At 40.7% G+C, this 26,569-nt stretch overlaps 1 protein-coding gene across 1 annotated transcript; it reads right to left on the bottom strand.

Annotated features, from left to right (window-relative positions):
• Positions 1-157: 157 nt before the first annotated feature.
• On the bottom strand, positions 158-26,420 carry GPR26 (G protein-coupled receptor 26). Its single transcript, XM_080597301.1, has 3 exons — positions 20,479-26,420; positions 14,805-14,918; positions 158-8,341 (listed from the first exon to the last, which is right to left on the bottom strand). Exons 1-3 carry the CDS (start codon positions 21,144-21,146, stop codon positions 8,110-8,112), a joined length of 1,014 nt encoding a protein of 337 aa, XP_080453427.1. The 5' UTR covers positions 21,147-26,420; the 3' UTR covers positions 158-8,109.
• Between the last annotated feature and the right edge of the window lie 149 nt (positions 26,421-26,569).

The raw sequence follows: 26,569 nt of genomic DNA, 5'->3' as shown, positions 1-26,569 counted from the left end.
TCTCCAATAATTTCACTTATGTTGCTCGTAAACAGACTGATGCAATCTTGTTACACTTGACTTTGTAGTTTTTTTCCAAAAGTCAACAGAATTATCAGGTCACATCATTGCAATCACTTTGCAGGTTTGACTTTTGCAGCAATGAAATGAAACAGACTTTTTAAAGTGTAAACTTTTATATTTAAAAAATAGCTCACACGAAGTCATTTATTCATAATCACATTTCATTAACAGTAAATATAACAAAATCACAATATACATATATAGTATGTATTTATTTATATGTTACTTTTTATTAACCATTAACTCTATGTAATAAAAATATATTACAACATTTGATATGTATTCACAAAGCACAAGCCATTGTAAACAGAATAGGCAGCACAGGCCCCTTATTCAAAAAACTGAAGGATTAAAATTTACTGTCTTGTATTCCTTTAAACTAGAGGTGTTAATACAACAGAATTTTATATATCTGTCTTTACATGAATGAATATGTATTTCTGAAATATATATTAAGAGACTATAGGAGTTTAGCTTACCAGGGACACTAAAGTCCCATAGTCCATTTTAACCCATGGCACTCTTGAGTATTTTGTCATTACAAGTTGGTCTGTGCATCATTCTATCCATTTATTAATATTGCCTTTTTTACCCATATAAATAGCCCCTACAATTACAACCCGTTGTTATACAAATAAAAGTAAAATGTAATAAATTATAATTTTATATTTATAATATAGTCAAAACATGCCCTATCTACAGCAGCTATTATTAACGCTATTTCAGAACTACATTTCTTCAGACTGACTAGATGCTTAGAAATAGGAAACCATCTATTTTTGTTATTTCAAAACAAAACAAAATGAAGTTTAAATACACAGGCCAGACATTTTTAAACCTCTTATCATATGAATGGTCCTTACTCATCCAAGAAACACCACTGTCCTTATAGCAAGGATATGTATAACCAGCCCCTAACTTTTTCCTTTTAACTTTTTTTTTTTTTTTTAAAGCAAGTAATCATCTAATAATCTAATCTAGAGGAAAAGGTTTATATTCAACTGCGTCTATAAAGACTGGTAGTACATCGCATTCCTGCAAGAATTCAGAAGGGAAAGATTGATGATTGCCAAATATATGGGATTTTTTTTTTTAATTTTAAAATGATCTTAAGTAAATAAAAACAACATGAAAAAATCTAAGGTTTAGAAAAATGTGTATAAATAAAGGTAAATCAAGGCACCTTTTAGTTATCTATTTCTATTTTCCAAGGCAATCTGTGATAATGATTTTTCAAACATGTTATGAGGGAAGCTCTATGGTTTCTGCTATAAATGACCCATCACATACTGTGGCTGATGCAGATAGCTTTATTTTACTTGACTGTGGTTGGACAAGAAGGTACAGTATGGATGAGTTGTCCCCCGCCTTGTCACATTTGCTGTATGACCCTGAGGACACCGCATATTTTACTGACATTGTTTTCTTAACAGAAGTCAAAAAAAGTCAAATGTCATTCAACTCATGGGATGTATATATTTTTTTCCTCTGTAGTTCATTGATCATATCAGCAAATCAGGAGGAGTAGAAATTAGTTGTCTTTGCATAAGGATTTCATGGTCAGGGTTGCAATGTAAATCACTTTGAAATCCAACAGTTTTTTATTTGTTTATTTTGTTCAAGGACTCAAGACAGCTTAAGTGCAAAATGACTAAATAGGACTATCTATGGTGGTCAACAACGGGAAGGATATAGCCAAGTTTGCATGCTAGGCCACATTGCATTTCCTTTAGTATCTCACTAGGATGTACTGGCATTTCATTTGAAAGCAGTTGTTTTCTTCTTCCTTAGGAACTCTTGCTGCATCATATCCCAGGAGGATAGAGGCTCTCAATTTCCTTTTTGTTATTTCTGTGATTTTAAAAAAAAATGTTTGCTTCAGAACTGTAATTTTATAACTACAGAGACTAGAAAACTGTTTCTCAGTATTCAGTGAACTCCAAATGGAGATCCTTTTCCTAATATATCTTTGAAGACTATTAATCAGTTGAGTGGACTCATGCCTTTGGGTATATTGAAACCATGTGCAATAGTATTTCTTCAAGAAAAAAAATCATATTTTACAACACAATTACTACACATGCATGCTTTCATCCACCTGATACATTTGCTTCTCAATACACAAATTTCTGAAGTGCACTTACAGTCTATAGGGCTAATCATCTTTGTTATAAATATAGACATATACGACAGTATCCTCTCTAGTTCATTAGATCAGCATTATTTGCTTAAAAACCAACAATTCTAAATACATATTTACATGATACACACCAGGAACACATATAAGAAGTAGACATTTTATAGACACTGCAGCAGCTCTTTTCTCCATGTAAACTTTTATACCTCCCAACAAGGACAGCTGTCTTTTAAAGTGGGATGGTTTTCATAAAGAAACTTTATCCATCAAAGATTACAAGGAATAATTAGTGCTCAGAATTAAAGCACAAAAAAACAAATTAAAAAAAAATTAGATTTAAGGCTAAAATATTATTGTCTCACCTATTCAGGCTTGGGTAGCTTATGAAGATATAGTCCCTGATTCTACCAATATGGAAGCCTATGCTTAGTACTAACTATCCAGTGTCACCTGGTAAAGCAAACACCATAGGATCCATGAGTCTGAGTTTTCTGTGCTGAATGTGATGTGCAATAATATAGAGAGATCTTTTGGGCTAAATAAAAATGGTCTGACATTAGTGTGAAGTCTCTGGTTTTGCTTATAAGGTTCATTTAATCATAAGAACATTTAATTTGGGGAGAAGATAGTTCTGATAGTAGTGAAAAGTAAGGAATTTCCAAAGAGTTGTTTCAATGGCATTCACTGCACATTTAAAAATGAACAGGACAAGATATTCTGAGACCTCAGAGCCTTCTTTATTTAGTAGTAAGAGGAATGGAGAAACTATGAAAAGTTTGGCAAGCAAGACCAGAAAAACTTTCTTTCTGCAAACTACATAAACCTCCTGAGCTTTAAGAATTGGTCTATCTCTTAAGGCAGGGCTCATCCAGGTGTAGATGGTTTCTGGCCATCCAAAATATGTGACGAGTTTCCACGTAGCCCAACTGAAAACCATTTAAGCCTTCCTAATCCAACAAGGACCCTCCTATGGAGGTTGTGCTGCTTGTGCTACTGGGCTTTGAGAGATGTTTTCGCTTTCTCTTTGGGGTAAGTGAATGGCTGAGAGTCCTAGAGAGTTCCTTGTGTGGAAGCAGACCATTAGGAAAAGCCCAGTGCAGTCAGAGCAACACATATCATTGCAACAGCAGTAAAGTAAGGATAAGGTTTCACAAACATTCTGGCCCTCAGCCTACCATTCACATCTATTTCTGACCCAGTTTTTTAGCCCCTAAGTTGTGCTGATGTAGCTGTTTTTTTGAAGTCAAGTCTAAGCTGGCTGCCCAAAATGTTTTCAGAAAAAAATAATTTTCAGGATGACTGTATTGTTGATGTGGACTAGGATCATTTCCCAGCACTACTGCAGAGCAGACATGCATTGGCAAAACTGAGATGGTAAACTACAGCAAAAAATAGCGATGTGCTTCTTGGGAGGTGAATAAAATGACCTCCAGAGGTCCCTTCCATCCTCAGCTGCTCTGCAATGCTGTGATGCACAAGGCTACTGCTATAGCAGTCCTCAGGCTTCATAAGAATTTGTCTGGGAGTTTTTATATATAGATTATTTGACTTGATTAATTATTATTGTAACTTGATTATTTCATAAGTAAAACTTGAGAGGTTATAAAAAGCATGGCTCAGAGCCACTGACAACATAGTTTTGTGGGTCTTTTATGTAAGGGGTAACAACAGGGATAGACCTTAGTTAGAGATAGATCATGTAGTTGCCTAGCATTGAAAGTGAGTACTTGCGCTCATGAGGAACTCAATAAATCCTGTTTACATCTTGCACTGTGCAAATACCTTTGAAAACCCAGCCCTAAACATTCAGAAGACAGATCTATAAAACCTGGATATAATTATCTAATGGGACTAGATTGTCAGTTGAAGCAATAAAATATTATGTTGATTTATGTCAGTAGTAAACATATCATTCTCTCATAGTTTTTGTCACGTGCAATTACCACATCTTCACATCAAAACTAGTTCAAAAACATAACATAATATGGGGTCCTAGTTCATAGTTATGGCTCTGATTTTGTATAAGTAACTGTAAAATGAACAGAGGGAATCTGCAATATGACATAGTGAACTAAATTCTCTTAATTGTCTGCCAATGTTCTGCCTGCCAAACTTACAAGATATGAAGAAAATGTTAATTGAACACGCATGTGAGAAATAGATATTGCATATGGAATGCAGATACCAACAAACAGAAAACTGCATATTGCCTAAGCAGCTGGACAAGTTTTGCTCATGCAGTTCCATATTTTGGGCACACATTGTAGCCGTACTTTACAAACTTTTTCAAAAATATTTAAACAACAAATGGAAAACCCACCCCTCGCACACACACTCACATTTGCATTTGACAAGAGAACAGTTCCGCCTCATGACCAGAGATAATAAAGTATTGTGCATTACATTTGTCATCATTATTCTAACTCACTCGAGTGAAAGTGTTGTGTAGTACACATAATACTCAGCAGACACATAGTTAGTCATATCTACATTCATCACTTAGACACACATTTTAGAAAAATTTGCCAGTTGCCTATAAGAATTCAGATGAATATCTAGCACTTAACGAGCCACAGTATCATATTTCTAGTATCTTATGAAATGTCATCAGGAAATGTTAGGGTATTACTTTTATTTTGTATATTGAGTCAGTTTATCAAGCACCAGCATGTACAACTCTCGCTTGCTTCAGATGGTAGAAATATGACACTGTGTCAGAGAGCTGATGTAAGTAAGGGGAAATTATATTTATTCTCTGCTATAAGATTAATTCTAGAAGAAAGGCACCATGAAAGAAAGACAATTTTTTAAACATATACAAGGGGAAAGATTTATTGCTCATGGGGACACATAAATCAACCAGTGACTGACTGTGATACACAGGCTTAATGAGACAAGTCTAATGCTATATTCTTCTCTACCTTTTACTTGCCGTCCTAACAGTACTATAGTTTTTCTTCTGGGAAATTATTTTGCTCTATTTGGATTGAATGCAAAATCCCTCTGGGGCTAGGTTTATCAACATGCAAACCTCCCATTGACTTTGGTAGCAGCCCCATGTCTACATTGACAACAGTTGTGGACTTTAACAATCAACCTGTTTTAATTTCTTAACTAAAAGTGGTCCTAGTAAAACACATAACATCCTGATACAAAGCATTTTATCCTTTTAAGCTGACTAATAATCAGCTTTCCACTATCCTTTCAGAATACAATTAAGCCATCAAAATGACTTGAATTTTGTAAGAAACAAATATTGATCTGGGTGTTTTTACCTATTGTACCTGAGAAAATTATGTTAAGCCTAACAAGTCAAATGATTAAGATGAGGTAGACAATGTAATGTGACAAATGGCTAGTATACAGTGCTGGGAAAACTTACTTAGATTCCATGACTATATTTGTGTTTCTTTTTTTTTGTTTTTTTTTTTTTGTTTTTTTGGTTTTTTTTACATTTACGCTGTAGTTTTGTAATTAAACTGAATAGCTGAGATGAAGACTTTTACTTACATGGTAGTTAGTTAATGATCTTCATTCTGTTAATTTTTCCACTTATAAGGCAGGTGACAATGAGAGTTTATAGATTGCAGCTGCGGTATTGTGCCAGAGAGAGGGATAAGGCAAGGCTCTTCACACTAGTGACTGAGGTATTACCCCAAATTTACTGACTTTGAGGTGAAACCTCTCACTGAGTTACCTATCTGGGTTCTTAATCAACAGTCAGAATTTACAGCAGTGGATGCTTTTTGCAAGGTATGAAGGAAAAATGTTGTTGTCATAATATCCGTCAAAGGCAGATATTCATGGTGAAACTTGCAAAATGGAGTATGCTGAGGTTTGCAAAATAACTGATATTTATGATTTATCATAAATGAAACAATATACTAATTTAGATCAGTAACCTTTTCTGCCAGGGCTTCTCTGCAGAGCTATAGATGACATACAGTGCCTTTTATTTGGAGAACACAAGAGGTGGCAACTAAAATTAATTCAACATTTTTAGTACTTGGGGCCCTATTTTTTCCATATGGTCCTGACTTCTGTATTTACAGCTGGAATATGCAAGAATTAATGTTAATATAGCCAGCTATATCAGCTCTTATTTAAGCTGCTATTGCATGCATGAAGCCTGCTTAACTGAGAATGTTCATAATCTGGGCATCTGTTTACAGTTTTACCCTCACCTAAAAAAAAAAAATAAATTGTAACTTATGGACACTGGAGAGAAGCTTCCTTGACTTGCTGAGCAAAAACTAATTTCACTTCTGTTGTTAACTTACCTTTGTCTTATGGAATTTAAGTCACTTGCTGGAGACAAATGTGTGAAGAATTAAGGTCAGTATTGGTAGCAAGTCTTTTGCCAATCACAGTATAAATCTGAAGCATTTGAAACCAATAGTTCTTTACCTGAAAATAACTTTAAGAGGTTATGATGAGGACACGCTTTGTCGATGCAAGTTGTTTTAGAAATTGATTATTCCTAAAATCATAGTGCTGACAAGCTTTTGATTTTCTACATCTTAGTTAATAAGAAAACACTTAAACTGTATCATTTCATAGTGTTTTCACTGAATTGAGAGAGAAGTCACTGAAAATTACCAAGGAAAGTAATTTGTCATTAGTCACTGGAGGATGGCTTCAACATCATGTGCCTACATGACAGTTATGAGGCCATCTACATGCTGCGGTTTTACTTACAAAGAACTAAATGTTTTTTACAAAAATTAAGATACTGTGATGGTTTCTGAGGAAGTGTCACATAGGATTTTCCTGATCTTGAAAATTTTAGTGGTATATGGGTCTATGTTAGCTGCAGGCTGAGCTGAATGCATGGTAAATATTAATAATATTAATAAGCAGAGCTACATCCTAGTGCTACAGAGATCCCAGTTGAAAACTCTGAGATTTGCACTTGTTCAGATGTAGAATAATATTGCTGTCAGCAATTTCATGGTGGGGAGGAGGTCTATTATTTTTGCTCTACTTGCTTTGCAAATGATACTTTTAAACTCAGCTGTGGGCTCATCTTTCCTTCAAATAATATATAAATATGGGAATAAACCGTCATTAACTATATTTATTAATATATGGGGCAGGGGGACCAATTTTGCAGCTTTGGGGCAAAATCCATCTCTGTGTAGCTCAGATATACTAGAAAGTGGTTAAGGTAGGCAGGAATCGTCCTGATTTTTTCATCCTATCTACCTTTTTTACTGTTCTGAAATTTAATGGGGAGGAAAATAATGTGTTTCTGTGAAAGTTACTTAGAAGACATGGCCGAATCCAGCCTGCAGTGTACTACAAAAGGGATTTACTCTCCATTCAGTTCTACAGAATTGTTCAAATAATATGTATAAAAAGAGGTTGAAAACTATGCTGGGCACTGTATGAGTATCCAGGTAAAGATTTTGCTATTAAGCTTTTTAAGAGCTTTCTATGGGGAACATCCTGAAGCAACTAGACTGGGGTTGTTTTAGTAAAGCCAGATTGTCAGCTAGATTGGAGTGAGCCTTACCTGCAGCCCATGAAAAACACCACACACACATTCCTGTGTGGCTTTTCTGAAATGATCTCTTGAACACACCAGTCTGCTTCCTCTACTCTCATAAGCCCTTCCATGAAAGACCAGTTTTTCACCCTGTATGTATGTGTAACTGCTGATGAAAATCAATGGGAGATTTGTACCCGCAAAACCTGGAGGACCATGTATCAATAGCACGCTTGTAGTTGGGGGCAGGAGGCACCAAGTAGCCTGCCTCCCTTAGGTGTTACAGGGGCTGGGCTTCAACCAGCCTCTGTGGCAGCCTCCTGAAACCTTTGACAGCTGAGGATAGCTACTAGGGTTAGGCCAGTTACTCTTGTTTCCCATATATCACTTTATGGTTCTTGAAGATCCCATACCAGGCTCCTCATTCGTTCAGTTGCAATATATTCTGGTTGTGCGACTCACTCGTGAGGGCAGAGGAGTTGATGGAGCTTCTTTTGAGGATCTTGTTTATCATGTCCTTCCACGTCTTCTTGTACTGATTCCGTAGCAAAGAGTACACAAAAGGGTCAGAAACAACTTTGCTGTAAGCTAAGCACTTGGAAATGATTCCCCAGTGAGAACTGATGGGGACCACAGAGGACAATTCAACAAGCCTGTGGAAACAGGAAGGTTGAGAGAGTGAATATCCACATTAAATGGATGAGGTAACAGCATAGCTATAAACTAATGACACCCATCACTCACCCTTGCATTCCTCCCCCACCCAGCAGGATATGAGGCAGACTTCAAAAGAGCCTATTTATTTATCATTGGAATACACCTTTAGAGACTAACAACTTTCCATACATTTTGTTGTTTAAAATAGCACTGGCAGATGGCGTGGTCCAGTTGTTTGAGCATGAAAGTGGGACTAAAGAGCTTGAATTAGTTGCATCACTGACTAGGAGCTTCTGTCTTTTCTCTCCATTCTGGTATGCCTACACTGCAAATTCCCTGGCTAAAACACTTTCTTCTCAAGTATTTGTGGTGGGCTTAGCACTATGGGCCTGCAGCCAGTGACGGGGCTTTAGTCAGTGATGTGGTATTAGTAATTCTAATTCTGAGATTCTAATTCTAATGCTAGCAATTTGATCATTTTGCACTTCGCTTTGATTAGAAGTGGGGTTCATTTGTTCAGTGATGCTTTTAGGGGTGCTGACATTACCCAATATAAACTTGTGTGTTTTGTTGTAGAAAAACAATGTGTATAAAAATAGCATCAGATGCACTCTGGGATAGAAAGTCAGGCAAAGCAATTTATAGTTTAAGTGAACTTTGTAAAGCAAACCTTCCACTTCAGTATGTCAGTAGTGCTCAAAACATCCCAATACTCAGGGGTACTGTTATAAGAACTACATCTGCTCTTGCAAATTCTTACCTATAAGGACCTCTTCTTTTTCATTTTGAAATGGCTTCTGAGAACCTCTTTAGTATCCATTTGCATACATTTCAATGACATGCCATGGAAGCCTAAGCTATATTAAATGAATAATTTGATGGAAACGTGACATGAGGACATTAACTGAAGTCAAGGTTTGACAATTCATTTTATACTCTCTTAATTTCACTGTCAAATAATTAAACAGTCACTGATAACTATCAAGTTTTAAGCAGAAGTATCATCCTGTCACAAATAACATCTTTACATTAATGTGTCCTATTATCAAAGAACAAATTATTTTCAGATTCTTTATACATTTTACTGAGATGAACAGCCATTCCAGAAATGTTCTACATCTGCTCATGTGCTATTCTCCAGGGAGATCATGCGAACTCCAGTGGAGACAAAGGCTGAAAGTATTATGTATGTGAAAAGAGGAACTCAAATAACTATCAAGTTATGGGCTTACAGCCACGTGAGACATTTGAGGTGACTAGACTATATGATATGAAAATACTTGAACTGCTCTTGCCGTTCCACTGGTGCTGTTTGGCTCAGCTGATCACTGTAAGCTACTCTGAGATACCAAATGGCCACCTGTACCATTTCTCTCCTTTCGTCTTGACTAACTAAATGCTGATCCTCCAGCCTCTCCTTGTAACTCCTGGCTGATATCCTTCATACAAAGTAGGATCCAAATTCAGACATAATTTTCTTCTACTCAAGCTGCTGGGGGTCTGTTCTGGTGTATATTCACCTGTTTAACAAAATGTAGCTAAGACACCCGTGTTAATATGCTTAAAATGAGATTTGACTGTTTGGAAATTAATCATCTACTGGTTCATATTTACTTTGTAATCTACATTGAACCATCCTTCTTTCTGTTCCTCACATATTTGATGGCTTCTTCTTTGCATTTTGAATTTTACTGTGTTGAATTAAGTCCTGTTGATTTACTTTGTTAAATGTTTTACGAATGTGAATTTGATTAAGCTTAATTAAATTCAGTGGATGCCTTGAATGACCAAGGTATGACAAATTTCTCAGCTGCTGTCACTCAGTTCCATGAGTTGTTAGCAATCTCCATCTAAATATATCAAATAGGCACTTGAGGGTTGTAAGCCTAGACCTACTAATTCTACATTCAGTGACTGATCAATTAAAAAGCCTACACTTTTATCAATAGAATCTTTAATATTTTCTCAAATTATTTCCTTAAGTGTCCTTGATATTTTTATATTTTGCATTTTCTGCGTGTTATTTTTGATAGTATATTTGCAGATATACTGGAGCAGATAACGATATGACAAGGGGGAATGGTTTTAAACTAAAAGAGGGAAGAGTTAGATTAGATGTTAGGAAGAAATCCTTTACTATGATGGTGGTGAGGCACTGGCACAGGTTGTCCAGAGAAGCTGTGGATGCCCCATCCCTGGAGGTGTTCAAGGCCAGGCTGGATGGGGTTTTGGGCAACCTGGTCTAGTGGGTGGCATCCCTGACCATGGTAAGGGAACTGGAATTGGGTGGTCTTTAAGGTCCCTTTTATCCCAAGCTATTCTAAGGTATCTAGCAACAAACAAATGCAGACTGCCCCCAAGAAGTGCAATTCCATTTCATGTAGGAACAATTAAATGTCATTCTTGCAAAGACTGTCATATAACTTATTGCCTTTGAAAGGGTTTCATGAAGCATCTCAGCCAGGAAGATATTTTCAGTGAAGGAGCATTAATATTTCAGTGCAACCTGTAAATTAAATTCTACAGTATTATCTACATAATTCCCCAACTTGCTTTCATAAGCCACTCTTTTACTGTCTGATAATACCTGTACTTCAAAGCTATTAACTGTTTTGCTGTGATACTGTCAATATTTTAGAAATGTATTTCTGTAGAGCACTTGGTGTCAAGTGGCTATCCAAATATTTTATTTCACTTTCAGTAAACAAGAATGTTACCTTGAAGTGTAAGACTTTGATCTCTTATGCAGTGAAATAAACAATGAAAATGTTTTATAAACATGTGCAGTTAATCGTTTTAGTAAAATATTTTACTGAATGTGTGTAGGTCCAGCTGGCTAGTATAATGGCAGCATCTCTCTTGTGCGTTGCCTAAACTTGAGAAATTAACTGAGTTACAGAGAAAACTCTGAACAGGCCAGAGAGCTTCAAACAAGCTAAAATGTCTGGTTGTTTAGGAGTGAAACAAATCACACTTCATTTTGGAGCTGGTAGATGAATTGATCTTCTCAGAAGAAATTCATTCTTTTGGTCCAAGTTGGGGAAGTTATATCAACTCATTAAGCATACGCTTCTAACATTTATATTTGTTACTAATTCTGGTTTTTGTTTTTGTTTTCACAGAAGTCCCATAGTAACAGAATCTGACCTTAGTCATTTTGTGTTAATGATATGAATAAGCCGAACGTCAGTTTTAGTTTGATTTTTATGCTTATTTTACTTTATTGCTTGGTAGACTGAATCTTATGTATCCTGTCTTGCTAGTGGAAAAAGCCTAGCCAGTTTTGCCTGTTAAGTGGTGCATATATTGCAATCAGGCAGCTTCTGTTAAGGAAGCAGCATGACTTGTGGACCTTCAGCTCTTGCACACTGTTGCTCTTAGTCATTGCTGCTCCCCAGAGCTGTGGGAACCACCTGGCAGCAGAGATGTGATGATAGGGAGCAGTGTTAGCCAGCTTGTGCCAGCAGATTTCTCATGCAGGACGAAAATCTCTTTACCTCATGTCAGCTGTAGCTCTTGAGGGAGCCTACAAGGCCACTGCCTTTGAATATGTCAACCTAAGATTGCATAGGAAATGCATGCATTTAATATGCACAGATGAGCAAGAACATAACTCAGAATTCCTCTGTGGGTTTCCTTGTCTGTCTGTCCAAGCAGGATTTGTATGAAGAGGGCAGTCAACCAGTGTAAAAAACATGGTTTGTTTATCCCTTGTTCCCCAGAGATGATACAAAAGAAATTCGATCCTCCTCCTTAACCTGAGGGCTTGGGACTGCAAACTTCTTTCTGATATTATTTCAGGATTTTTAATTTAGGGCCAATTTCCTCACACATAGACAGCACTTATTAAATTACGTGAGCAAAGTTCTGTGTTTGTCTGAAATGCCTGGAGTTGGACATGAATATTAGAAATTGGTATGACTTATTTTAATCTTTCTTATGAAAAAGCTCCTTAGAGAAAACAGGTTTTGAACAATATTGTTCAATCACATAATGATAAATATAGCAAAAAGTTGAGATGTGTATTAATAGCATTTTTCCAAACTAAGCAACAAGCTATGCCTATAAATATACAATACGGGGTGATACATCTGTCATACTACTACTTTGGAATGTGGAATCAAGAAGAATGGGGTTGTGTAGATATACTACTTAAGGTCAGCCACTGAACTAATTAAAAGGGTGTTTTCTTGATAAAAGGGGTAGCTAATCTGATTTTCACCTTAATGTAATCTGAAAAACTCTGACCCAGAGAGGAATTTGTCTGACTGTGGCCATAGGCATGGCTTCCTCGTTGGCTTGTGGGACTGCAGCTGGTAGTTTTTAGTGGGGAAGCAGAAAGAAGTTGTTATAGTGAAACCTGGTGATTAGCTGTTTTGAGGCCTTAATTCATAAAGTACTTCAGAGCATGTTTAAAGTGTTCTGCCAATTAGAGCCTGCTGTCTACAAGTAGTGTTGAACAATACACTTCAGTTATCTTCTGCTTGCTGCCTTGAAAAGTGATTGATTGCCTCTGTCTTGTGAAGTGCAAAACACTCTGGACATAGTCCAGAAAATAATACTTCCTTGCGTAATTAAACCTCTTCTTCCCCTGACTTCTGCATTTCAGCAATACACAGGAGGCACAGGGAAGCACAGTAACGCACATCCTCGAATACCCATCTGTGCAGTGCAGTGTCCAGCGAGGTCCTGGGGGGGATTCAGGTAGCTAAACAGGGAATTCCATGTAGCCTGTTGTGCAGTAATTCCTTTAGATCAGAGATGAAAAGGCCAAGAAAGTGATAGCCCTTACTTCTTACGTCTGACCATTGCACAAGCCTCGTCCTTCATTGAAAAGCATCTTTGTGCATTTCCGACCTTATATCTTAACTCTTGAAGTCACTGCCCATGGAAAAGCTATTAGTCTTTAATGGACTGAATGCAGACTTGGGTGAACGTTTAAGTGAGCCTTGTAAGGATTAAAACAGGTAGGTTCAGGAGTTTTTTAATCCATCTGTGCTTTATGACTATGAGGACACATATTAGGATGACTCAGAACTAAGAGTAAGGGGGCAGATGGTGCCTGAATGCTGGATTGAGATGTGAAGAGCACAGAAATACTTCTGACAGCCCTGGCTCAAACACTCGCTGTCACTCAGGACTGAGCCGCAAGCTATGTGATGACTGCGATGATTCTCATTAAGTTCAAAGCCCCAATATAAAATTAAACTTAACTACTTGCAATGACAAATACTCTAATATCTTATAGCCTGAGAATTAAGACTAAGTGCCCATTATTATTATAAATATTTTCAAGCAATTTTAGTGCAAGAGCATGGAGTGTCTTCTTGCCACTATTAAGCAGAAGTACAGAAAAATATAACTGCTATAAATGTATTTGCAACATTTTTACAAATTATTTAATACAAATAAATTAGTTATTATTATCATGAACATAAAATTACTGTCGTGTGCTGGTTTGCCTTTCTACAGAGACAATGACCTTTTGTGAATTGTTTTGTTAGAAATAGAAAATCAGGATATTATAATGAGATGGAAAATTTGGTTTTGTTATGTGCCCACTTACACTGAGTCTTAATTCAGCTTTTTCAAGGATTTGGTTGTGTTACTTTTTTTTTCTTTTGGTGAGCCTGAATTTGACTGAAGTCAGCCCCAAAAATTTCTGTCCAATAATATGTAAATAGGTGATGTTTCAGAAATACTTTTTTCTATCTCTGTTCTTCATAACAGTATTTCAGTTTTTCCAGGGTCTTAATAAGCACAAGTTGTAAATTTCTTTCTAATAACTTGATAACACTTCTCCAGATATACACCCTTTTTCATATTTTTGTTTCAGAGGAGTACTTTGGTGCTTCCCACAGGAACCATTTCCAAAGATAAGCTAGTAGATAAATAAGGACATCTGACCATAAATCACAAGAACTTTTTTTGCTGTAAGCCAGGACAACTTTGATATTTGATGTATATGACCAAGAACTCAGTCCAAAAAAAAAAAAAAAAGCTATGGGTTGTCTGTGAGCCATGTTCTCACCTCAGCTGGATCTTGTTTGAGCAGGCTCTTACATCCTGACCTATTCAGACAAGTGTCTTATCCTGTGGATCACCCCCTTGGGCTACCAAGGCAATCTGAGGAGTAGGAGAGTTGTTGGTCTCAAAAAATAACTACAACATCTATTGGCCTCTGTGGGCTGAACTCCTAAATCACTCCCATGAGACGAACACATTGACTTGGCTGACCAAACACGGTTTGGCCCACAGGTTGCAGCAGGATTAGATCAGATATGTGCTATGATATTCTATATGGTTTTGTTAGCTCAGTAAATACAGCCTCTCATAGGAGTGGAAATGCTGCACAGAATTTTCACAGGAGACTAGAATCAATTTCTAGTTCAGAGCGCACTGCTTTTCCAACTTGAGTTCATCTCCATAGTATTTTTCACTGCATAGGTTTGCACTTACCTTGTGATAACATAAGGTGCAAAACAAAGTATAAAAGTACCAATAAAGGTACTTATTTTCTTTGTTGCTCGTTGCCTCCGTCTCTTTTGTTCTTCCAGACAACGCTCTCTTACACTGTGACATTCAACACAAACAAGAACATGAATCATAATATCAGGTAGCAGACTTTAATGGCTATACTTCTGGAATGATTGAAATCAATCTTTCCAATAAGTGCTTTCCAGCAAGTGCTGTATTCACGTATATACAATAGCACGTTTCTATAGGACAATACCGAGTATCAATCCTTTATATGATTTTACCCTTCAAAAATGATTATGGGGAAATGCATGTATATACCTTTATATGTATATAAACATTTACACACACCCCTTATATCTATTCATATATAGACAAGTTGGTGGAATTCAGACTTGAATTCAGCTGCAACTCCTTTCTGAATTACTGTAAGCTGTGTTTGCAGGCTGGAGTTTGCCTCATGATATTCAGAGATCTGGAAGACATCCAGAGTGGGGTAGGCAGCATGCTACTTTCCTAGAAACAGCAATTCAAATGACAATATCACAGACAGGAGAAACTGCCCAGTGAGATAAGCAACAAAACATAATAAAAATGTAACAGGAAAAACACCCTCTAAACATTCAGCCCAACATTAGAGCAATCGTTACATCCCATAGCTGTGAACTGTGTGGCCATAAATCTTATGACAGATCCTGCATGGACTGAGTGCTTTGCAAAGCTGGGAATTATACAGCAAATCCAAAGAACTGTGATGTTCTGACTCCACAGCTCAAACCACCTGCCTTGTTTCAGACCAAATGTAGAAATCAGTCGTGCCCTGCTTTTTCCTACCTGTGGCATTTTAGGACATGAGTTTTCTCATTTGAGCTTCCTGGTGGTGGTCACAACAGGGTGCCAGAGAGTTGCAAAGCCCCTCAGGGTGCAGGCAGGGCAATGGGATTGTGGAGCACTGGTGCCTGCAAGCTGAGCCCACCCTCCCACTGCAAGGACACCCCTCTGAGATTAGTACATCAGCTTGCTGAGAGACTGATAACATGAAAGTCCATTCTCCTCTGCCTGCTTGGTCATGTTGTGTGCTGGCTGGGTGAAGCCCAGGGATGGGAACAAGCAACTGGTTGGCTGGGTGGGGATGGGAGACACTGGTTGTATCTACCAGAGTCCATCCATACCTGAACTAGTGCATCAGCCAGTACAATTCCTTTGGGCAAGGACAAAAATAAAGCTAATCTGCATGCCAAAATCCCTCTCTAGGCACATAGCAGCACTACGTGTCAGCTTATTGCACAGGTCTTGGGGCAAAGCAACCACGTGTCTTGGGAGAAGCAAGCGGTCTGGCCCACGTGCTGCACGTTGTAACTGCGTGGGGTTGGTCTCCCTCTGCTTTTATTGTAAATTTGTAATTGATGACTCAGTGCCCAGTTCCACACATGTATTTTAATAGCTATGGGGTTTATGATTATACCCTTACATTATTTGTTGTAACTAAATGTCTAATCATCATCTAAGCATGTGTTGTGTCCTGAGAATCTCAGTGTGCTTTGGTGCTCTCTGTGGCAGGTAGTTGCTATGTTACCTTTCTACTGGGCTAAAGAAAAAAAAAAACTGTTTCTTTTTATCCATTTTATTTATGGTCTTATTGAGCCCTCAGAGCGGTGTTGTAGCTGGCAAAGTGATGGCAAAGTGAACAAAATACTGGGGAAAAAGTTCGCTCTCCTTAAAATAATGAATTTCCTTTAGGCAAAGAATATGCCTAAGTAGAATTAAAACGCATCTAAAAGTATTACATGTTCTATGTCTGAGTTATTTGCAGCTCGAAGTGACAGCTGAGAAGAAAAAAAAATCCACCTTTTCAAGGGAACCTATGATATGCTTTCAGTTCTGCAAGAGCTGGAGTATTTTTAGGTGCAAACAGCCGATCTGAGAGGTTCAATAGCTTCACTTAAGACACGTGTTATTAGATTCATGTTATCCCAGGAACACGTTGGTACAGAAGAAGAAATCTCCAAAGTAGGTTCAATTAGGGTGCTGTTGGGGGGAGGGGGGCATTATAATTTTTGTTTCTAGCAGTTTCACCAGTTATATTTCTTCACATTTTATTTGACACATGCAAAGCTGTCTGTGATTCCTGGAGCTCATGTGTGATGTGAAAAGTCCTGAAGACTTCAACCAATTGATTTTGTTCAGCCTTTCCAGATGTAGCTAATAAATACCTTCCTTTGTGATGTGGTATTTTATCTCTAATCCTTCATACAGAGAATGTGCTCAGATGGGTATTTTGCTTTTGTACGCTCTTGTGTGCAGTAAGATAAAAATATATACACAGGTTCCAGTAGTGACACTGGTAACAGAACTGGGTAGTTGACTTAGCTTTCATTTAAAGATTTTAATATCCTGGAAAATCTGAGATATATCCCTTCAAAGGTTTGGTATTCTAAACAAGCTTTATGAGATACTGGTTCTTAAGATCCAGTATCTTTAAGAGCTGAATACGCCAAAAAGTTAGTATAGATAATTTGGGTCAAGAAATGCATGAGTTAAGCACTTACATGAATTCTTGCCCAGGCCTCTCACTGTAACTCCGATATATCTGTTCTAGGAACAAAGTCAAGAGAAAGCAGTACCCAGTAAAAATGCCTGAGCTAACTTGAAAGGACATGTGCCCTAAACTTTCACACGTTTTTTTGTGGTATTTAGAGGTTTCCTTTGTACTCGTCTCAAATGATCTTCAGAAGATCACTTGTGTCTTTCCAAATCACAGGTAATAAAGCCATCTGTCACAATGCCTGTCGCTAGACCCCCTTGCGGGTGGATTCTGAGTCACAGGGGGCAGAGAATTGTCCATACACATTTATCCGCAGTGAAACTAGACCATGCAAAAAGCCAGAAACGTCAGGGTAGTTGAAACTGGGATTACAAACTTTGTTCCCTCATGTGCAACCTCACAGCACCCATGTCTATACAGTTAGGTGCTACAGCAAACACTATGCATCCCTTTATATATACCACTTATATAATTCAAATTATGTCTTTGTTAGAGTTTTACGAACATCACTTTGTGAAAAGCCTTTGTGTAGCTCTCACTCTCGGGAAGGCAATCCAAGGTTTGACTCTATCAGCTGCAGCAGCTCTCACCTGTTCGGGCAACACCACCACGGGTTAAAATCAGCCTTCATCCCTGCAGTCTAAAGAAGTTAAAACTCCCATTTCTTAGTGAATAGCCTGGTGCAAGAGCTAAACGGCAGTTAGTAAATAGAGGTTACACACAGCAAAGTGCCTGTGCAACTCTGTCTCCTCCAAAGAAAGGAGGTCTAACACCCACAGCCCCACTGAACCTGCCCTTCAGTGACATGATTACAAAATGCAGGAACACCCTCAAGTTAACTCAGGCCAGAGAAAATGCAGAGGAGGAGAAATGCCACTGAGATTTTTGCCCCTTTTCTGTGCAATCCAGCCATACTCGAAGCATTAGGTGTAACGATTGCTATTTCAAACAGCCCTGGTGGGTCCGCAGCTCTGCCCTGGGAGAGGCCACTCAAAGCCTGTGCAGAAATCAAGACGGATCGAGGTACGGTTTAGCAGCCAGACAGCACGTGGGGTAGAAGGCTGGTTTTTCCTCTGTGTGACGTGGTGGATAAGGGAAGATTTATACGTGTGTTTCTCAAAAGCAGAACCAGGACTCACCCGAAGTCCTGCTCCACATTCTTGGTCAAGAGACAGATCAGACAGCTTCCCTGGAGGACTTTCAGCAAATGTTTCTGTTCCTCTGCACAGTGCTGGCCTGCCCTGATCCTTTCAGACTTATTTGCCTTGGGCTTAGGAATCCCCAAACTGTGACCTTATTTTGAGGACAGCCACATGTGCTCTCAGTCCTGAAGCTCAGCTCCCAGCTGGCTGAGGACGGAGGGAGCTGGTGTTTGCCTCCAGCCTGCAGAGCAAAGGACAGCGAGGGGGGGCAAGTGGGACATCTGACGTGGGGCTGCCCTCTCTATCTGCTCTTGGCTTCCTCTCTTCCAGGAGGATTTCTTCCCCCGTATCAGACACCTCCCTGTGCTGGCAGCTGCCAGCACTTCGCTGAAACACATTTCTCTTCCCTTCAGCCTGTGACAGAGACAGTCTGAACTTTTAAGATTCAGTCTCTGCCTGTCTCCCAAGCAGCACACGCATCCCTCACAGCCACTCTGTCACTCTACGTAGCCAAACCATTTTCTCCCTTTTTTTCCAGGCAAATCCATCAAACCCCTTCCTTTCCAATCACCCCCTCCAGCCACGCTCCTCCCCTAAGCCAAACTCTGAGCAAACCAGGCCCATTTCTCTCCACACCATGACCAGTGTCCCTGCTTTCCCTTGCTCAGAGCTCACCTGTTGGCTTTGCCACCTTGTCCCAGTCAGAGCTGGTTCTTAACCCATCTGCCCCAGCCCCTGGGAGCCTCTCAGCCCTAACCAGGATATTCTGATCCATCAGCCCCCATCCCTCTCCACCCTACCCCACCTCCATGGGTTCATTTCTCAAATCACCATTGCCAGGTGGGTCACTCTGGCTGGTACTGGTGCTCCGTCCTCAGCTCCTGATGCCACATCCTTCCAGCCATGCCTGCTTCAGTCCTCTCTGTTTCACCCTCCCTGTTTCTCGTGAGCAGAATGACGGCACACTCGCACTGCACGCCAACTCCCGTGCACCAGGCACCTTCCCAGCTCCTCGCCAGGACCGCTTCTTGCCCAGCACTGCTCTGGGGCTTCCACCCAGCAAGTTTTTCTCTCTTTCAGCTTTACAGCTCAGTTTTCCTTAACAAGCCAGGAAAGGCTCTCTCCCACCCTCCCTTCTCCTGTGAAATCTGCTTCCCTTCCAGATCCAGACACATCCTATTCATACAGGATTTATAGTTTGTGTATAATCTCTGATCTGACTCTTGCACAGCTTCCCAACATATTTTCATGTCCGTTTGGTGCTTGCCTTCAAGCCCATTATTAGTCCAGCCCCTGGAGACATTTCTCCTAACAATTTCCTTGCTTACGGACTCTAATTAGCAATGAACTTTATACATCCCTCGCTTGTCATATTAACGTTGTTACTGAAGTCTCTCTCAGCTGGATTTAAATACAGGCACTCAAGCATACACATTTTGCAGATGCTATTCCCTTATGATTCTGCCTTCAGGAAAGATAAAGTTACGGAGGGCACAGCGATACGGACACAGCTGGGCAAAGGAGCAGCACACAGTGCCCCAGCCTCCCTTCCCTTCCAGCTCCAAGTGGAGGGACATGTGCCCCCTCTCACTGAGATCCAGCAGCATTTGGGGCTGACAGTGCCCAAACCCACAAATCTGTCAGTCACTAAATCCACCTCCTGAGACAAGGGGCAGTGATCTGACCATTGCCTCGAAGGGAAATGCATGCCCAGGTAAAACTCCCTGTTTCTTTGCTCTTCCTTTCAAAACAAGCTCCTAAAAATAACAAAGAGTTGTTTTTGCAATCCCCAAAATGAGCACAAGTACAAAGAAACATGCAGAACAGAAACCAGCAAGGATGCTTGTTTTCTTCCCCTCCCGATCCCCTGCTGTGATACCGATCAGACTGTACTTAACATAACACTGAACCCGGTCCTTGCTTTCTCTGCAGCAAACAGTCTCACCTGCTGCTCTCGCAGGCACCTTACCTGGGATGGATGTCCACAAGCAGCACCAGGGTCTGCATAGTGATCACGTCAATCCGCTTACAGTGAAACCGTGCCACCTTCAGCACTTTTAGATATGTGAAACACAGGACTATAAGGGAGAGGAGGAAGCTGAGGGTGTGAAAGACCCCAGTGAAAATCACAAACTGTGTCCTATCCTCTGGTCTCTTGTTGTACAGGGTGCAGGAGGCATAGAGGTGATGGAAACCCACCCAGGAGAGAGAAGCTGCCACTATCGGGAACGACACCGAGTGCAACCACGTGTAGCTCAGTATGAGAGCAGCATCTCTGTACCTCATTTTGGAGTGATAACTTAGAGGGAAGACCACAGCAATCCACCTGTCAATGCTCAAAGCTGCCATGCTCAGCATGGAGTTCGTGGTGAGGAAAGTCTCCAGGAAGCCCACAATGTGGCAGATCTGATCTCCTCCTGGTTGACTCTTGTAAATGATCCCAGCCAAAGTCAGGGGCATGTTCGAAACGGTCATCAACAGGTTGCAGAAGGTGAGGTTGAGGATGAACAATCCCGGGACCTGCTTGCGGATGTCAGCGCTGTACAGGAAGCACATCAGCACCAGCACGTTGGCCAGCAGGGCCACGAGCATCAGCACCACCACCACGAAAGCCAGGATCACCTCCCAGATGCTCATGGTGCGTCCAGTCACAGGAGGGACATCTCCGAAACTGCGCTGCGCCGGCACCCGGGGACCATGGCGCGAGGCGCTCTCACCTCACCCTCCTCCCCAGCCTGCTCGCACTCTTGCATGCCCTCCGTATTTTTAGAAGAGCCGCAGTTTTTTTCTCCAACCTCCCCCTCCTCGCTGCTCCTTTCCACGTCAACGCTCTCCGAGACGTGCACAAAAGCACTGGGAATGCCCATCAAACTGTGAGGAGGGCTTAAAAAATATCAGCAGGACTGAACCACTGTCTCCACTCGGTCCATTTGAAGGCGAGCAGGTTATTCTGAGAAACTGCTCTCCTGAGATCCCTAATTATCAGCCCAAAGCTTGCAAGCAATTCACCGAGTGAATTGTGCTCTCTTTCTCTCTTGCTTTCTCTCTCTCTCTTGCTCTTGCTCTGCCCTCCCCTCTCCTCCAACCCTCACTCCCTTCCAGGCTGAATGTAACCTGCTTTTTATGATCACAGATAAAAACCCCATTAATGGATTAAAGCATGCACACTGCTGGTGATTCGCAAACGTGATTATGTCATCCCCACTCCACAACCCCTCCCCTTCTCCTTGCAATTGTGACTAGACTTTCCTCAAGAGAAATCCCATGCTTTCATTTAATTGATTTAGCCATTAATTTGCAAACAGCCATGTAACCGAATTCCTGCACTCCGCTGTGTTTCCTGCATTTCAGTGCATCACTTTCACAGTTGCTGCCTGCTCTCTGCTAGGGCAGGGGCTTTCTTTTCCCTTCATTAGCCAGGTCCAAAAAGATGGGAAAATGGATGTACTCTGCTACTCCTCTGGAGCTGTCATTAGGCTACCGGAACAGTTTTACAGCTCCAGTTTAGCACTTTGCCGTCCTCTGTCTCCAACCACGATGCATAGGAGGAAAATGATTGCCTTCCCTCCTCCTTGGAAAGCAAGGCAACTGAACCCCCAACTGCTACAGTGACTTGCCCGAGGTCATGGTGCAGAGACAGCAAGGTGCTGCCGGTCTCACCCCTCAGCTGTGCTTTCCCCCCTTGCCCAGCCTGGGTTTCCCCGAGTGAAAGCCTCCCTCCTGCAGGGTGAGCGCCGCAAAACCTGGCTTGGCAAAAGCAAACAGGGCTAAGTCTGTACTGCATTTAATTGCATGTTTAAATTAAGTTTGCTTTAAAGGAAGGAGTGGGAATGGTTCTCTGATTGCCTTTGCTGTCCCTTTAAATGAGTTTTAACCAGGAATGCTAAAAGGTTGCAAGCAACTGGGACAGTTTCTCATCAAGGCAGCCAAGCCTTAATCCCTGTACAATGAGGAGGGAAAAGATACCCCGCAGCACAGTTATTGTGGCTCAGTAAGTGCCTCGGCACGTGTGCAAGAACTAGATGCCTAGGCGGATTTTTTCCCCTGTGCTTGCAGCACTTGCCAGCGCTGTGCATGCTCGATGTACAGCAGCTATGCCTTGCAGACACTCGGGCTCAGCAGTGGAGCTGTCACTGTGCACGGTGTCAGTGCTCTGCACCTAGCAGGAAGGCCCCTTTGCTTCCACTCAGCTCTTTCTGCTGTGGTTATTTCTTCTTAAATGAGGCTTTAAAAGGCTGAGAGTGAAAGGAATTCACTTTGTAAGTCAGAAGGCTGTCATTAGAGACATCAAATAAAGCGCCTGGTCCTGAGACATTGATCAAAACCCACAGGAGAAAACCCTATAGGTGTCTGCTTCTTCAGATAAGAGGGCTCTGTACCCTCTTAGGAGAGGTATGCTAAGGAGATCAGAGAGAAAGTACAGATCTCACTGCAGTGCAGCCCCAGAAAATGGGAGTTTCTTTGCTGGGTAGGAAGGAAAAGCCTTGGCTGAAAAAGGTACCCTAGCAGCAGTGGCCTGAGCAGGGTGTCCTGGCACAAAATTCAGCCTCAGGCTCAGCTGTGAAAGGCAGCTGTGGATCCTCAGGAAGGGGCCAAATGAGTTGGGAGGTGCTGATGTAAGAAAATCTTAGTTTATCTCCCCAGGAGAGGCTGGCAGAACCACGGGCTGGCTCTGCTGGATCTTGTCTCTGAGGCAGTGCAGAAGCATGCAGGAGCAGATAGGTGCAGGGCTGTCAAGAGGAGACCCCCTCTCTCTGCATGGTGACTCAGCTCCTTCTGAAACCTGAAATCCCACCTCCCTCAACCCAGCCCCTTTTCGCCCAGAGTTTGGTAAGATGCAGGTAACACTCATCATCGGTGTGGGAAAGCTAAATTCAAGCAGCAAGCCTGGCTCGTGCTTCAGTAATTATTAGCCTAAATAGATGAAACATTCCTAGTTCTACGTTTCACAGTTCACAGATTGCTTAACTTTTTCCTATCAAGCTATTCTTTGTTGTGCAAGTTTTTTGGGTAAAGAAAAAGCTAAACTCCGTCTACTTACAGGAAAAAAAAAATGTAGCAGCTAAAAAGGGCTTAAATCTGCAATCCAGTGAAAAAAGCTCTGTAGAATTCAGGGGAAAGCTGAAGTTTTCTCTTGATGAGTGATGTGAGTCTCGGTGTGTATGTCTAACTCCAAAGACCCACATACTTTACATAATTGATTCCCTTGTTGGTAATCCCTGCAGCTGAGGATATTTACTGAATGTTCCTGGATTTATTTATCATGCATAGCTAAGCGAGCATGATGGATCCATCAAATAGCTTCATTTTATACAAATCAGGAGGAAAGAATATGCTGTGCATATTTTACCATGGTCGAGGAGATGAATGTTTTGCACAGCTTGCCTGTGAGCGCCTAACGGCAGGGACTGCATGTTTTGTTTGTAATATTTCAAGGACAGGCTGCATTATGAATTAACAGTAAACACTGCTAATAAATATCAATTATCACCGGTGAACTCCGACAGGTATTAGGTCTCAACTGAGAAGCTCAGTACTCCTTTGACATTTGCCCCACTGTCAAACACAAAAACAACACAACATTTACTGTGATTTTGTATATTAAAAGCAGAGGTGGCTCTCTGAAGCAGCATAGCCAAGCAGACAGAGCATTGGGCTGGTAACCAGGAGATTTGTGTCCTGCGTCACCTCCAACATTTCACCAAACCTCTCTTGCCTTTTCTTTGTCCACATAGATTGTAAACTAATGAGGACAAAGGCAAGGAGGACATACACAATGAGGACCTGATCTTTGAGGGAGTCCAAAAGCCTTATCTTAATCAAATTATGAATTTTATCCACAAATGACTTGTTCTAGAAGTATTGCACAAATTTATTGCTATTTTTTTACAACAGCCTATGGCTGTTGGATTTGTGGCCTACATACCATGTCCGTACCAGGCTACCCTGACTGAGAAAAGATTTGTACTAGTATTGTACTAAACAGGAGGGATATTGCAACAATAGGAAATTTATCTAGATAAGAATTTAATTTATCACTCTCAATTTAGTAATTTTTATTACATTTTTGTCTATATTTGGCAATGGACAAACCATGCAGCTGACCAGATCTTCAATATTTAGGGCTGACCTTTCAGTTTCAAAAATTCTACAACACATAGATGGAAAGTTTGTCTCTGCTGTGGAGTTCATGGAGGAAAAATGTTTTCTCCGCATGCCATCCCCTATATACTATGAAATACTTACTTGGGATAAGCAACATTTTTGAGGTTATATCTTATATATACTGCATAGGAGGCTATGTTGATGACCTAACTAAAACATCTAGGCCACTCATTTCATAGGAAACTAGTATTTAAGGCTTCACACCACTGAGAAAACTACTTGAAAATCTAACCTGAAAATGTATTTGAGAAGTGATACATTTTCTTTGGACTGAAGGTTGCAGCTTGCCAACTTTCCTCTATCAAATTTTGGCATCTCGGTTTCATGCTTTCACTGCACTTTCTTTCCCCTACTCTCTCACCTTCCTCCTTTGATCTACAGTGTACAAACTTCTCAGGACTTTAATAATAGGAATATTGACACATGGGAGAGATTGTTTCTCGTTTATCTGTATCATAGCCAGCTCAAAGACAGCCAATTTCCCCTGGGAAGCCAGCATGCCTGCAGACAGCCCATGGGTATTTCCTCTTGCCTCCATCAGCCTTTACTTTTTGCTTCTAGGCTGTTTGGAGAGTTTGCTCATGAACTGTAGAGCAGACATTTTTTCACTTTATTGTCAGTTAACCTGAACTTGAATAAAAGCAGTATCTTTACTCTGATTGTTTGAGGGTCAAGTGTCACATTGTAAGAGGCAAAGTCTTATCGGTTTTTATATGAGTAAGATAATGGCTCATGAAATCATTCTTCTGCTGGATCGATGGTAGCAGCCTGACTTCAACAGCCAGAATTTCAGCATGTATGCATAGCACATATAATGTGAGTAATGACTTGTGTAATATCTGCATACTTTGTCAGGACGGTAGACAGACTTAATGGGGCAGCTGGCACTGGTAGTTCATTGCTCCATTGAAAATGTCAGAAGCAGCAGGAAACACTTTTATCTCTCTGTCTGCAAAATCATAACTTTTGAATCAGCATGCAGAAAGTGATCTAAACCTCTGGTATCCATGGCAGGACAGAGGTGCCAAAAGGGAAGGCACGAGGAAATACTTTAAGTACGTGTGTGGGCAGATTTTGGTTTGTCTTCAGCAAAGCTCCTTGCAAATCCTTGGCCAGTTTTCTTGTTGGCAGAGAGAGATGGAGCAGTGCAGACGTAACAGTTACACATTCTCCATCAACTTCACTGACCAATATTTCCTCATCTTCAACCCAGACCCATCCCAGCTACAAAAACCAGCATCATGTAGGATGGCTTCTTGCCTATTTCCTTGCTCTCTGGTCGGTCCATGTGTCACATGCAGAGAACACTGCACATCATGCTGGGGCTACCTGGGGGTTCCTGGCCAGCCAGGTGGTTTTCCACAGGCCACCACTCTGGGGAACCAGTGAAAGAAACCTTCATTTTCCTTGCTGTGTGGCTGTGAGTGCCATGACAGCTACGACAGCACTGCTCACCAAAGCCCTGCTAGTGCATTATTCAAGCCCAGGTTGTCACTGTTAGTTTGCTTCATGAAATTAAAGAAATGTCAGGTCCCCAGGCAGATGGCTGATGCTTCTGGCACTTCTGCCTGTTGGATGGATTTTTAAGGGCTGTTAGGGCAGCTAAGGAAATCAAATCAGCTCAGCAGCAGCAGCAAGCCATGTGAACCTTTGAGTCAGGGACTTCGGTGGGTGGATGCGCATACAGGTGGAAGGCACCGCTCTCCCTTTCTCTGGGCTGCTTCTGAACAAGGTGAGAGCTTTCTTCCTGGGGACCAATTAGTGGATGAGCAAGCTCAGTCCCCTCATGCAAGTCAGAGCATAACTTCGTCTGTCTGTGTTATTTCTGCAAATGTGAAACGCTAAGTGACATGTTCCAGCACATTTTCACAATTTATACTTTGGAATCACTCAAT

The sequence above is a fragment of the Anser brachyrhynchus genome (assembly GCF_964034855.1).
Source record: "Anser brachyrhynchus genome assembly, chromosome: 6".
In the NCBI taxonomy this organism is placed as follows: domain Eukaryota; kingdom Metazoa; phylum Chordata; class Aves; order Anseriformes; family Anatidae; genus Anser; species Anser brachyrhynchus.
This window is presented reverse-complemented; position numbering and strand designations above follow the sequence as displayed.

Bases quoted from the DNA above. Each gene is read 5' to 3' on its own strand.
- GPR26 (XM_080597301.1), bottom strand. From the start codon at position 21,146: ATGAGCATCTGGGAGGTGATCCTGGCTTTCGTGGTGGTGGTGCTGATG. The intron at 14,919-20,478 runs GTAAGGTGCCTG...TGAATGTCACAG, and splicing joins CTTGTGGACATCCATCCCAG to TGTAAGAGAGCGTTGTCTGG. The intron at 8,342-14,804 runs GTAAGTGCAAAC...CTGTTTCCACAG, and splicing joins GCACCTTATGTTATCACAAG to GCTTGTTGAATTGTCCTCTG.